The following is a 15,569-nucleotide window of genomic DNA, read 5'->3' as shown; positions in this document are numbered from 1 at the left end:
AGAGATGTACAGCACGGAAACAGACCCTTCGGTCCAACCTGTCCATGCCGACCAGATATCCCAACCCAATCTAGTGCCACCTGCCAGCACCCGGCCCATATCCCTCCAAACCCTTCCTATTCATATACCCATCCAGATGCCTTTTAAATGTTGTAATTGTACTAGCCTCTTCCACTTCCTCTGGCAGCTCATTCCATAAATGTACAACCCTCTGTGTGAAAAAGTCCCTTAGGTCTCTTTTATACCTTTCCCCTCTCACCCTACACCTATACCCCCTAGTTCTGGACTCCCTCACCCCAGGGAAGAGACTTTGTCTATTTATCCTATCCACTCCCCTCATAATTTTATAAACCTCCATAAGGTCACCCCTCAGCCTCCGAAGCTCCAGGGAAAGCAGCCCTCGCATATTCAATCTCTCCCTATAGCTCACATCCTCCACCCTGGCAATATCCTTGTAAATCTTTTCTGAACTCTTTCAAGTTTCACAACATCCTTCCAATAGGAAGGAGACCAGAATCGCTGGTTAGGCCGCTTTTGGAATATTGCCAATGTTCTGTACAGCCGCAACATGACCTCCCAACTCTTGTACTCGATACACTGACCAATAAAGGAAAGCATACCAAACGTCGTCTTCACTATCCTATCTACCTGCGACTCCACTTTCAAGGAGCTATGAACTTGCACTCCAAGGTCTCTTTGTTCAGCAACACTTCCTCGGACCTTACCATTAAGTGTATAAGTCCTGCTAAGATTTGCTTTCCCAAAATGCAGCACCTCGCATTTATCTAAATTAAACTCCATCTTCCATTTCTCAGTCCACTGGCCCATCTGGTCAAGATCCTGTTGTAATCTGAGGTAACCTTCTTCGCTGTCCACTACACCTCCAATTTTGGTGTCATCTGCAAACTTACTAACTATACCTCTTATGCTCTCATCCAAATCATTTATATACATAATGAAAAGTAGTGGACCCAGCACCGATCCTTGTGGCACTCTATTGGTCACAGACCGCCAACCTGAAAAACAATCCTCCCACCACCACCACCACCACCACCACCACCCTCTGTCTTCTACCTTTGAGCCAGTTCTGTATCCAAATGGCTAGATCTCCCTGTATTCCATGAGATCTAACTTTGCCAACCAGTCTCCCATGGGGAACCTTGTCCAACGCCTGCCCTTATCCCTCTGCCCTCATCAATCCTCTGTTACTTCAAAAAACTCAATCAAGTTTGTGAGACATGATTTCCCACGCACAAAGCCATGTTGACTATCCTTAATCAGTCCTTACCTTTCCAAATACATGTACGTCCTGGCCCTCAGGATTCCCTCCAACAACTTGCCCATCACCGACATCAGACTCAGTAGCCTATGGATCCCTGCCTTGACCTTACCACATTCTTAAACAGTGGCACCACGTTAGCCAACCTCCAGTCTTTCGGCATCTCACCTATGACTATCGATGATACAAATATCTTAGCAAAGGGCCAGCAATCACTTCTCTAGCTTGCCACAGAGTTCTAGGGTACACCTGATCAGGTCCTGGGGATTTATCGACTTTTGTGTTTCAAGATATCCAGCACTTCCTCCTCTGTTGTATATACATTTTTCAAGATATCACCATCTATTTCCCTACATTCTATTTCTTCCATGTCTTTTTCCACAGTAAATACTGATGCAAAATACTTGTTTAGTATCTCCCCCATCTCCTGTGATTCCACACAAAGGCTACCTTGCTGATCTTTGAGGGGGGCCAAGATTAGAGTGGTGCTGGAAAAGTACTGCAGGTCAGGCAGCATCCAAGGAGCAGGAAAATTGATATTTTAGGTAAAAGTCCTTCATGCTCGAAACATCGATTTTCCTGCTCTTCAGATGCTGCCTGACCTGTGCTTTTCGAGCACCACTCTAATCTTGACTCTGATCTCAGCATCTGCAGTCCTCCGTTTCACCTAACTGATCTTTGAGGGGCCCTATTCTCTCCCTAATTGTCCTTTTGTCCTTTTAGTGTATTTGTAAAAACCCTTTTGGATTATCCTTCGTCAGTTCCATTTTTGTCAGTCACTACACACAAATTGCATACACAGCTGTTTACATCATGCAGGACTCCTAATCATATACGTGTGCATTGTTGTTGATGTCTGATATCTACTTGTTCTTCATACTATGTTCCTTCGAGGATTGTTAGTAGTGTTGAGAATACTGTTGCCATAGTCTTAACTTTTGCCCTGATCCATTTCTGTTACTGAAGAATGCAGGGCCCCTGGGATTGATGATTCTTCTGTACTCTGCATGTGGTGTAGTTGTATTTAGATATCAACAGTTGCAGTGATGCATTTGGTCATTTGTGTTCACTGCACATGACTGAGCTGAAAAATGCTTCACATGGGTCCCAAATTTCTATGTGGGTGGACTTTTGTTGAGCATGTTGAATATTTGTACCCTGACTACCTCTGCAATGCTCAGCTCTGGCCTTTACGTGGCAGTATTTTCTTATCACAATTGCTATGATACAGAAAGAGTCCTTTCGGTCCATTGTGATATAAGTTTTCCAAAACAGCATTATGACTTATTGCCATTCTCTGGTCTATTTCCTATACTCTTGTACATTGGTCTATTGAAATAATTATCTAATGATCACCTGAATGTTTGAATTGAATCTTCCTCCTCCATAATTCCAGGCAGTACCTTCCAGACATGACATTACACTTGCTAATTTTCAAATTACTTTAAATCTGCATAATCATGTTCTCTGATCCTTTTATGAGCAGGAGCAGTTTCTCCCTATCTGTTCTATCCAAACATTGTATGGTTTGACACCTTCAGATCTTTTGCCCATCTCCTCTCCAAGGCGAACAGTCCGAAACTCTAATTTATCCTCTAACTTAAGTTTCCCATACCTGGAACCATTCTTGTAAAAAAAAAAAGTTCCATATTCTCCAAAACTTTCAAATCGTTCCTGAGTGCTGCAGAATTCCACCAATTCACAAATTAATTGTTATCAAAACAGGTATAACAGAAATTACATCTGAATGGATTCAGCCATTTGACTATGAAATACTGATCCTTAGTGGGCTAGGGGCTCTTTATTCCTCATTCCTGATGAAGGGCTCTGGCCCGAAACATCAATTCTCCTGCTGCTCGGATGCTGCCTGACCTGTGCTTTTCCAGCAACACACTCTCAACTCTGATCTCCCGTGTCTGCAGACTTCACATTCTCCTAGGGGCACTTTGTGTGTTTTCTTCTGTTTTACTTTTGCATAAGAACTGATGCAAAATACTTGTTTAGTATCTCCCCCATCTCCTGTGATTCCACACAAAGGCTACCTTGCTGATCTTTGAGGGGGGCCAAGATTAGAGTGGTGCTGGAAAAGTTGGCATTATTAACTCTTTGAAGACTACAACTCATGACATAATCAAGGACCTCTCAACCCTGATTGGTCCAGGCATTGCATGCTCAGACTCTTCATTGTTGCATGCATTACCTGGCCAGAGTGTGAATAGTTGCCCGTAGTGTTAGGTTAAGGGGTAAATGTAGGGGAATGGGTCTGGGTGGGTTGTGCTTCGGTGAGTCAGTGTGGACTTGTTGGGCCGAAGGGCCTGTTTCCACACTGTAAGTAATGTAATGTAATGTAGTTCATGCTTAGTCTGTGATTGGATAGGTAGTATATTAGTTTCATGTAAAATTTTGTTTTATGGTCATCTGCTGATCACTCCTCCAATTACTTACTAATTTTGGTTCCTTAAATTGTCAATTGCCCATGGGCCCATCCTCTCCATTACTCTTTCCTAGTCAGTGTTATACAGCATGAATACAGACCCATCGGTCCAACTTGTGCATGCCACCAGGTATCCTAAACTAAGCTAGTCCTTTTTGCAGGCATTTGGCCCATATCCCTCTAAACCCTTCCTATTCGTGTACCCATCCAGCTGCCTTTTAAAAGCCTCCATCATTTTCTCTGGCAGCTCGTTCCTCTTCATGAAAAAGTTGACCCTCCACTCCCTTTTAAATCTTTCCCTTCTCCCCATTAACCTATGGCTTCTGGTTTTGGACTCCTACTCTAGGGAAAACGACCTTTGTTCATCACTCTATCCATGTCCCTCATGGTTTTATAAACCTCTACAGTGCAACATTCGAGGGCCAAAGTGCCTGGACTACACTGTAATGTTCTACGTTCTATAAGGTCACCCCTCAGTCTACTACACTTCAGAGAAAATAGCCCTGGCCTATTCAGCCTTTCCCAATAGCTCAAACCTTCTAATCCCTGCCATGTCCTTGTAAGTCTTTTCTGAACCCTTTCAAGTTTAACAGTATCATCTTTCCTATAGCATGGAGACCAGAATTGAATGCGGTATTCCAAAAGCGGCCTCACCAATATCCTTTGTTTATGGTTAGCTTTATCACATTTTGCCAATATAAAAGGATCATTTGTGTTCTTTACCTGTTCATTTTAGAAAGATGTATGCTATCAAGACCCAGTAATTGTTGTTAAGGTCACCATCCCAATTTCAGCACTGCCCCTCTCAATTTACAATATTTCCAAGGTGTGTATCATCTGCAAACTTTGAAATTGTCCTCTGCATATCAAGTTCTAGATCATTAACATATCAGGAAAAGCAAGGGTTCAGTCTCAACCTCTGAGAACTCTAGCCTTAAAAAAAAAACTATTGACTGCTACACTCTTGCTCATTCAATTTTGTATTCCTGTTAAAACTGTTTATTTTATTCTATGACCTTTGCTGACTGAAAGTTTAAGGCCAGTGCCCCTGCAATTTCGACTCCTGTTACCTCCATATTCTTGGATGTACTGATCAGGTCTCCGTGGGTAGTTAACCTTTTAGGTACTGATGGTCTATGCGACACTTCTTCCTCCTTGGTTAAGATCACAAGGTATTCGTTTAACACCTCGGCTGCTCCCCAGGGGTAAATTGCACACTTGTTCCTTAGCTCTAGCCAAATTGATTCTGTCCTTGAATCCTTTCTCCAGCATAACAAAGCTGTCCTCAACCATTATCGCCACTCCTGCTCCTGCTTTCCTTTTATTTTGAACAAAGAATATTTAACATCCATTCTGTTGTTCCTTGAGTCAGGTCTCTTATCATCACAGTATCAAATTTCTACATGGCAATCTTCACTTGTAATTCCCTAATCTTGTTTACTACACTTAGTACATTCACGTACAAGCACAGTGACCCTGAACTGGACTTCATTATTTTCTCAAACAAAGGCAAAATACCGCAAATGCGGGATATCTGAAATAAAAACAAAAATGCTAGAGAAACTCCCCAGGTCTGGCAGCATCTGTGCATTTCTTTGATATCTGCTTAGTCTTGCTTGACACAGTAGTAGAATCTGCATCAATTACTGCTTTCAACCATGGCTGTGTAGCTTGTTCACTGCAATTATAGAGAGACTTCATTTCTTTTTTTACCTAGTGTGTAGTGGAAGTTCTCAGCTGTGCTCTTTCACAGCAGACTTCAGCACAAGAACAAGCAGAATGCCTCTAGCACCAGTTCAAGTTGTATTTTAAACTCCCAGCGTACTCCTGGAAGGGCAAGCCACTGTAACATGTATTTTGCCCACAATTACTTTGCCCTCATCTCATATCATGTCCACAGTCTGGGACACAACTCGATTTTGGGGTGTTGGTGTTGGACTGGGGTGTACAGAGTTTAAAAATCACAAACACCAGGTTATAATCCAACAGGTTTATTTGGAAGCACAGTTCTGGTTTTTTTGAATAGCTTATTTAGACTGCAATGTGGCATGCACGCTTTTTTCCTAGCACTGATAGAAGGATTCCTACTCTTAATTTATTCAGTCCTTTTATTTAATTCTATGGCTATTTCATAGTTTTTCCTCATGTGGAAGAAAATCCAATTCTTTTAAAACTCCTTTCATTTTCATAGCAGCAGGGTGTGGAAAAGGTGTTACCATTTTGACTCTCACAGTAATTCAAAGTTGCAGTCTGTTTTTACTTTTCCCTTGCTGCTCCTTTTCAGTAGTTGGCTCTTACGGCTCTTTAAATCCAAACAGTTCCAGTGCCATTTTCAACAGATGTGTTAATGGTAGCTACAGACTGCACACAAAGATATTTGCAGCAGAGGTACAGATCATGTGTCTGCAGTCACCCAATGCAGTCAGCAGTTAATCGAAATCCGGATAATTGAATGCTGGATAACATAGTTAAGCCAAGTATCGGGACCTTGCGATCTTGCTGGATAATCCGATATTTGGATAATCGAATGCCGGGTAGTCGTCGTTCCTCTCTACGTACAGTTCATTTCTCCAAATTGCACTTAGTGATCACTTGCAAGTCAAAGGTGTTAGTATGTCATTTCACTTTTGTGTAACGTGCTTGCATTTGTTTGCTAAGAGATTGAAAATATCCGTCAGGCATACCAAAGTGTCGAACTTTTGTCTACCTAATAGCAATGCAGTTTACGAGCTGGATCTTTAGCTTTCCAGAGTTGCCCTAATAATGTAGCTTGCTTTATTTGTTTTGTAGCTAAGCTGAGAACATATGGCCACAGGATTTAAAACTGATGCAGTTTCTCTGGAACAATTCTCCAATTTTCTGGAGCCTATCAACTCAATTGGTATCACGTTTTGAGTCAAGCAGCTCAATGTAACTTATTTCTCACTTTTTATAACTAATAAGTAGTTGCCCTAGTTGTCTGGTATTTCTGTGGATGCTTCCCTGTAGAGAGCTATCCTGTTAAGACTTCATCCTAAAGTTGGAGTTGCATTCTTGAAAAGTTTAATTTTGTATGAAATTAATTTAAGCAAACCACATTTTCCTATTAAATTGATGTTAATGCTGCAGTTAAGTTTTGTAGATTCCTCTTCATCGGAAAAAGAGTTAATGCCTTATAAGATGGGTGGCATGGTGGCTCAGTGGTTAGCATTGCTACTTCACAGCACCAGGGACCCAGGTTCGATTCCATCCTCTGGCAACTGTCTGTGCAGTTTGCACATTCTCCCTACGTTTGCACAGGTTTCCTTTGGCTACTCCAGTTTCCTCCCACAGTCCGAAGATGTGCAGGTTAGGTGGATTAGCCATGCTAAATTGCCCGTAGTGTCCAGGGATATGGAGGCTAGTTGAATTAGTCATGGGAAATGCGGGATTACAGGGATTGGGTGAGATGCTCTTCAGAGAGTTATGTTCTTTTTTAAATAAGTCAGGAATGTCACTGAATTCTCTGTGACCTCTAAATATGAACTGGTTCAGGGAAAAGAGAAATTAAAATCTGAGAATGTTTACCAAAGATTAAATGCAATGTGGAACATGTACATATTTCATCTGACTACAAGAGTTCATTGTTCTGACCAATTCTTGGTTTTATAATGGAGTGTTATTGAAGGGATACATTTTGATGTTCTAGGTCATTTTAGACACTCAATTTTGCCCTGCAATACCTTGCATGACAAACATTGTTTTTCGATGGGTAGCCTTCTTACCACTGAATGAATATTCAATTAATTTAATTCACACCTACTATTACTATGACTATTTTCCCCCCTCTAGATCTTGGTATTACAGTCTCCATATTGTTGCCCTGTTGGTCATATTTGTATTGCCAATGAAGCCTAGAAGAAAAGAAAATGAACAGAATCACTCAAAGCAGAAACGGATAGAAGTGGAAAATGTGTTGACAACGAACAGTCATTCTGCAATGAATAACAACTTGAACCAGATACCAAGACCATCGTGAACACCAAGTGCATTTGAAGGGGAAGTTAGGACTGCAATTAAACTTATTACCTTCGTTAACCACTGACAGCATATTAAAGAGGGCATTGTGCTGTTGGACACATGCAAAGTATTCTGAAGCAACAACCTAGTATATAATTTTTTTTTTGAAAGGCAGCACAGAAGCAACTAAAAGAAAAGTGGAGGAGTAAAGGAAGTAATATGTGATCAGCTGCACGACGCTGACCATAACTGGTTGGAATTGATCGCTACTATGCACACTACTTCAGTCTAGAGATTATTGGTTTTCTTTACCTTTTTATGGAATTGTTGCCTTTGAGAGGTTATTGTAACCACACTTTTTAGATAAGCCATGAAGTTGTACTATATGAAGTCATCTACAGTCAGTCCCACTAGAATCTTTTGTACAAACCAAAATTGTATGTGATCCCAGATATGGCGCTTTATACTAGTTAAAATAGCTAGAGGTGGATACATCTTGTTGACAATGACTCATTCTAAAGAGCTACTGCTTTCTGTGAAAATTAACATAACTTTAATATAATGGGGTGATCAAACTACTTGCTTCATATTTTTTTCCATCTTGGGAATTTGCAGGTTTTCTTGGTTGACCCTGTTTTGTTCTTTGTATTCTTTTATGAATCAACTGACTGAAAAATACTGTGATCTTGTGTACTATGTGATTTTTAAAAATTTACATTTTGGTAAGATTAATTAGTTCCTTTTTAAAATAAAGCTAGCTATTTCCTCTCCCCTCTTCTTCCAGTTTTTATTTTGGAAAGTTTGGAAAACCATGTCTAATTTAAGCCATCTGACCCAGTATTTACAGAACTGTTGCCATGATGATGTGCAAATCCAAAGTTGGGGCCTGAACTGACATCCAGAGCAAAGGATGCAAGATTGTCTCTTTAAGAGAATTAACTTGCTTATTCGATACCAGCTAATAGTTATGAGAACCTGTTGGGTCAATCTGAAAGCAAGATTTTTCTTAAATTTATTTTTTCAGTGCCTGGTCTGAACATATGTAGCATTGTGGTTTCGAACTTAAAGCATTGTGGCTTCATAGGATTTGCAGCACCCAGGACTTCCAATGTATTAGGTTTCAGGTACATACACTGATTGGCAAAGATTGTGTTGAATGGTACAAAGTAACATAAAACTAACAGCATCGATTTCCTGACCAGATAGTATTGGTTTAAGTTTTATCTGTTTCATTGTATTGAATTGGATCTATCAAATAGGACAATGTCGATTGCACTTCAGGGTAACAATCTTTCGATTGTCTTGTGTAATTATGTAAGTGACATTGCTTAATGGGGTTATGCACTATGTTCAGAGTAAATGAAGCACTACGCACTGCAATAAATTAGACTCTTGTAAAAATTGCAGTATGCAACATGCACAAGGTCATTGAAATTTTAGTTCCAAAAATAACACGTGTAGAATTTTCATTCATTAAATTTTAGATGACAGGTTTGGTTTTGTTTTAACTTGTAGGGACATGGTTTGTCTTTCTGTATTTAGTGTCCAAACTATAAATTGCACATTGCGTTTTAAAATGTACATGCTTAGAAATTGAGAATTGAAGGGTTTCACTTGAAATGTTAAGAATTCCTTTCTATTTAACTATCAGGTTGATTTTTGTCAGGAATGTTTTCAGGAAGCTGTAAGAAACCAGTCTTCAACTTGCAGTGTTAGCAACAAATTAGTTTTTAATTCTAACCGGATGCATATCAATAATCTGCAATTACATTGTGATGCCTTTTTCTTTGTAAATCACTTTTTTATAGAAATTACTTCTCTCTCTAAAATTAATTGCAAACAAATACTGAAAAATGTGTTGCTGGAAAAGTGCAGCAGGTCCGGCAGCATCCAAGGAGCAGGAGAATCGACGTTTCAGGCATAAGCCCTTCTTCAGGAAATCAAAAAAATACTATCAATAACAGTCCAGCTTATTTTAGTTTATACAGGAGGACCACTAAGGTCATTATTGTTGTACAGCCTATTGTTTCACAAATGCATACTATTTGATTTTCATGTACTAATTCTGGAGTCACATATGTAAACTTCTGATTATTCAATAATGCCTATAGTTTGCACTGATTCCAGTAACCACTTCTTCCTACTTGGCTTCACAATATTCTGTTGATTGTCTGATGTTCTTCATGATGATAATCTAACATTCATTTGTGCTTAATTATTTTTAAATACATATATTTCCAAACAGAGACCTGAGGAATTTGTCTGCCCTTCCCATAAAGAATTTTCTTGCATCTAATAATATCTCTGCAATATTGTCCTCACTAACTTTACAAAAGCCATGTTTCAACTGGGAATGTGTTGAATAGCAACTCTTTTTGTGTTTTGGCTGGGATACGTGGACACATAGAAATTACAGTGCATACGAGTCTGTATCTGTGTATGCTTCTGAGCAAATGACGAGAATCATGTTTTTGTATCCATCTTGTTAATTTCTTCAACTCACTTCCTTTTTACCTATTTCAAAATGTTGAGTTTTAGATTCTGTTTAAACCATTTAATCCGAGAAGTCAATTCCACAACCCCTCATCTCTTTTTATAAATCCTCATCTACCAAATTTCTTACGTTTTAATCCTGTATCTTTGATCTATTGCTCTCAATTTGTAATAGCTTTTCACCATCCGGTCCCATCCTACAAGAATTTTAAGCACTTTTATCTTATTACTTTGTAATTTTCATTATCCCAGTGAAAAAATACCGAATTTTTCAAGTCTTTGTATTTCCTCATACTAAGCTAATATCCTAATGAATCTGTGCTACATCTTCAGCATTAGTATCTCTTCCCATTGCTCTAAGCCCATCTGTCCTGCTTTCTTCCTGCTAAGCAATCTTTATTCTACATTATCCGTTCCATAACTCAAACTTCTCAAACTTAGTGAGCTTAAATGTAGTATTTTGACAGAAGCTTTCCCAAACTGCACATTCATTACATCCACTGGATTTTCCCCAAATTCCTACCTGTTATCTTTTCAGTATTCTGAATGTTGTCAAGCGCTAACATCCCTTTTTAAAATCCCTAATAGCTTTAGCTACTACTATTAGCCAGATACGTAGCAATTTTATCCTTGAACACTCTTGGCCTATCCCTTTCACAGATTGTGTTGACTCATTTGGGCTTTTGCCCAAAATGTCGATTTTCCTGCTCCTCTGATTATGCCTGACCTGCTGTGCTTTTCCAACGCCACACTCTTGACTCTAATCTCCAGTATCTGCAGTCCTTACTTTCGCCTCATTTTATAGTTGTCCAAGTTAGCGCTATCTGATTTCTTCTTTGGGTAATATTTGGCTAGCCCCAACGCTGTGGCATACATTCATGCTGAGAAGAACCTTGCTGTATGAGATAGCAGATATAGAATGCAGCTCTCCAGTCATGAACCTATTCCTTAATCCATGCTCAAACAATTAATCCATTTTTATTTTTGTTTGAACATTCAGCAGCAATCTGTAATTGAATTAGTGTGAGATCTGTAATATAAGTTGAATGCAGGATAGCAACATTTTAAGCTAACGTATCAGGACTTTTAATCATTATGGTTTTAAAAAGTTTGGGATAGTGGGGTATTTTTGTTTCTCACTGATTGCAAAATTGACTTTCATAAGAAGTTCAACATTTATGAGAAAAGGCTAGAAAAGATACAAGAGAATTGTGAAGTTATTGCAGTCACTTTCAGCTTTAGTTTGGGAAATGTCTTGTAAATTCTATTTATAACACACAATATAGCAACAGGATTTAAACAAAAAAGTCCACATCAAATATTATATGCCCCAGTCAGTTAGCATTGTCTTTCCTGAATAGATTGTTCATGTTTTGAATAGACTGTTGCCCTTCCCAGTCATCCCAATTGTAGTTGGGTTTTGCATCAACTGGTTAAATGGAGCAGAACAATTGTTTTGGATGCTCGGATTTTTAACAGAATTGAGTAACTATATGGAAATATTGGAAAATAAACATTGTCATTTGAATCCTTCGATTTTACATGTTTGTCAATCAGTTTCAAATGTTAAAACAAGCTTTTCAATTTTTTTTAATTGAGCAAGTAGAAGTCTCTATTTTTATTCTGGGAATAAATGGGAAAATTATTCTGAATTGATATTGCTGACATTATAAAATTTGATCTCTTGGTAGCATGCAGGTCCTGAATAATTAAATTTATCATTGAATTATTGTCAACTACCACAGGTAGCCTCTAATTAAGCTGGATGTTTGCAGCTGTGATGGGGGAAATAGTAAGTTTATTGAAGCTAGTTCACCTTTGGTGTATTTGAAACAAATTTAAGCACAAGTTTTTGTTAAAGAAATAACTATTGTCAGGCCATAAATAGGATCACTTAAAATAAGTTCTCTGTTTCAGATAAAGTACAATGAACAATTGCATAATTATGCATTTATTAAATATATTAAAATCTTGTTAAATATATAAACCTCAAATTTAATCTCAATTGGAAATAATATTTAAATTATCACTAAGCATCTCTACATTTGAGATTTATCTCAACAGGGCTGGCCGATAGTGAACATCTGGTTCAAAGTAGAAGTTGATGAATGAAATAAGACACCTTGTGGAAAAAGCCAAGAATTGTATTTCTCTATAAATATGGATAAACAGTATTGTACAAACTTACGACATATCTGATCTGTTTCTTATGTTTAGCACTGGTTTCAAGGACAGCTTTTGAGAGGGTCAAACATAATCTTAGTTCTGTGTTTCATGCTTTTCAGTTGCCTTTGTTTTAATGCACTAGATCTGGGTGACATGGTTATAAGACAATGCAAAGTTATGGTAGAGTTTTGTTCCATCTACCTTTGCACTGTAATGACTTTTTGGTTGTATCAAGTTTACAAGTTACAAACAAATTGTTCAAACTTTTCAATGTAATGCATTGAATTTAAAAATTCAGTAATACAAATTCATATCAGTATAGGAAAATGGAAAACAATTTGTCTTTTAAACAGATATCAGTAGGCAAGATACTACAAGTATTAGAAGATATTGAGGGTTTTTGAGAAGAAAGGGGAGTTGAAGATTGTCATATCGATCGTGATTTCATTGAATTACAGAGTAGACTTGATGGGTTGAATGGCCGACTCTACTTCTAAGTCTTAATGATCTAAATTCCGTCTGATGGTCATCTCTTCAAGAAGGAAAAAAATGAAAACACAATTCTGGATCTCTTGTAATTTGTTTTTAGATTTGACCGCCACGAACTAACTTGGATTGGTTTCAAAAATGGTTTAAACAAAGAGAAAAAAGCCTTTTTAAATGCAGACTTTTTTAAACAATTTTATTTTTCTATTAATACCACTTTAGAGGGAATTATAGCTGCTTTGTCCCTTTTGAAATAAATGTCTCGTAACTGTGTGTGCTTTTAATCGTATTATGTGCTTGGAGTAAATTATAATCACCAAAATATGCCTTTCCAATTTTCACAATGTCTGTTTTTAATCCTTAGTAAAATTATTACAATATTTGAACTTTGTGTGAAATATTTTGTACTATACACTACAGGGAAAAAGTTCTGCACTGATGTCATTCAAAAGATTCTTCAGCTTTGTATAGCATGTAAGCTATTTTTCATTGTTTTGATATATGATGCCAGCTGTTTGAGTGATTGTAACTTCATATAAGTTGTTTTGTTTGTGTGTTTATCAAAATGTGATTAAAATAATTGCTAAGAATTTGTCTCCAAAAGAATTTGAATAGAATTTTGGAGTTGGGTTTCATTCTGTTGAATTAATTTTTAAAAAGGTCTCTTATGGGATGCTTTCACAAAACTAAAAGCACCAGAAATGAAAACAGAAATTGTTGGAAAAACTCAGATTTGGCAGCATCTGTGGAGAGAAAGCAAAGTTCACATTTTGAGTCCAGTGATCCTTCTTCTTCAGAATTTCAAAGTTCAAAACATGAACTCTTAGGGTTTTGGATGGCCAAAAACTATTGTTAATTTTTACATGTACGCTTAATTCCCAGCTCCATGTCACAGGCCCCTTGACTCCTCCAATGTTATTTAATTATCTGACACATTTGAACTAGATTTACCCTAATCAGTGCCCTAACATGGAGGTCATTTGTGGGTCGTATGGGCAGCAGCAGGACATTTGACAATCCAGCCAGCAGGTAACTGGTACTTGGCGGGAGTTAGTTCTGTTGGGTAGGTTGGCAATCCTTTCTTTAAAGATCTGTTTGCAATCTTCAAACAGGCTGTGCACACAGCAGAGGAAGCATTGCAGCAGAAGTAAGCCAGTGAATTTAGCTAAGGGAAGTATGGCTTCATGCTTCAGTTGAGGTGCTCCTGCAATCTGAGAATAGAAGGAGATGTTTGCTCCCAATAGATGGAGAGAAGCCAACAAGCTTGTTTTCTTTTAAATAAAATGGCTGGAGGTCACGGAGAAAACAATCTGTGGATGCTTGCATGAAACTCTGCATCCTTCCCTAAACCTGTAACTCTATTTCCCATGGTTAATCCACCTAGCCTGCACATAGTGGACACTATCATGCAATCTAGCATGGCCAATCCACCTAACCTGCACATATTTGGACAATAAAAACCCACACAATTGGGGAAAATGTACAAACTTTACAGATAGTCATCTAAGGTTGGAATTTAATCCAGATTCCTGTTGCTGTGAGGCAGCAGTGCTAATCACTAAGTTATTGAAAAAGTAGGAATATTCATGGAAAGCTACATTAAGTAGATTGCAGATTGGACACAGAGGGATATGGCCACATCATGGATAAATTGTTAACACTGGCAAGGCAAAATGACCAGATCCATTGTTAAATTTTGTCTAACTCCACTAAGGGAAATGCAAGTGCAGGCTGAAGGGGTCAGAGTGCTGCAGCCTGAAATATTTTGGGTGCTCTGCTCAAGCCCAATCCTTAGGACCTACAAAAGGTCAGATATCTGCATGCACTTCATACATTGGAACAACCTGCCCTACCTTAATTCAGGATGCAAGAAAGTTTGTGTAAAGGTACCTAATTAGCATTTGATTAGTTTTTTTTTTGCTAAATGTCAGTGTTACAGCTAAAGTACTTTAAAATTTTGAATGCTGACTTAGGTGGCTATTTGTTTATTTCTATCCCAGTGGTCCAGGAACAGATGTTGAAGTATGGAGCAGGAGTGTGTGAAACAATGGATGCAGTGTGGGTCAATGATGATTGTAGAAGTTGCAATACCATGCCTGGATTTTAAAATTCTCATTTTTATTTTCAATCTTTCTACAGCTAAGCTTCTCCTATCACTGTAATCTATTGAGTCACACAACCCTGTCGACATGTCCAGACTCTTTCAGCTATAATTTAGTATTATCCTCAAACTTTGAAATTCTGCCATGTGTACCTAATCCAGATCATTACAGCAGCAGTTCTAACAATCCTTGGAGCACTTCCCTTCTGTCTGGAAAACAACTGTTCACTTTTTTTCCCTCACAGTCAATTTCATATCCATTGTCTGGTTAAGCACCAGACTTCAATTTTGCTAAGGAGTCTATTATGCAGCGCATTGTCAGACACTTCTTAAAATTGCATGTAAACATTGAATGTACAACTGTCGTCAACCCTCCCATCACTTCATAATGTTAATCAAATATAATCTGCCTTTTTAAAAAAAAGTTGTACCAATCATCATCGATAAATATGTTTCTCAAAGTCACAGTTAGATTTATCCTGGATTATTGTCTGCTAAAGTCTCTCCACCACCAACATTAGACAAATTGGCCTATAGTTGTGATTCATCCCCTTTTGAATAGGGGGAATAACATTAATATCACCATTGACTCTGTTTCCACCACTCTCCCAGAAAGGAGACAGAAACTGCAG

At 38.2% G+C, this 15,569-nt stretch overlaps 1 protein-coding gene across 4 annotated transcripts in view; it reads left to right on the top strand.

Moving 5' to 3' along the window:
- The window catches only part of LOC122541510 (lysophospholipid acyltransferase 2-like), a 130,841-nt gene extending 117,415 nt beyond the window's left edge, over positions 1-13,426 (top strand). For all 4 annotated transcript variants that reach the window (XM_043678334.1, XM_043678343.1, XM_043678351.1 and 1 more), the window contains one exon: positions 7,524-13,426. In XM_043678334.1, the coding sequence (XP_043534269.1) occupies positions 7,524-7,710 (187 nt within the window). In that variant the 3' untranslated portion in view covers positions 7,711-13,426. The remainder of the gene's footprint in view (positions 1-7,523) is intronic.
- The last annotated feature ends 2,143 nt before the right edge of the window (positions 13,427-15,569 follow it).

This window comes from Chiloscyllium plagiosum, chromosome 3 (assembly GCF_004010195.1).
Source record: "Chiloscyllium plagiosum isolate BGI_BamShark_2017 chromosome 3, ASM401019v2, whole genome shotgun sequence".
NCBI classification, from domain to species: domain Eukaryota; kingdom Metazoa; phylum Chordata; class Chondrichthyes; order Orectolobiformes; family Hemiscylliidae; genus Chiloscyllium; species Chiloscyllium plagiosum.
The sequence above is the reverse complement of the archived record's forward strand: the minus strand, read 5'-3'. Positions and strand labels throughout refer to the sequence as shown.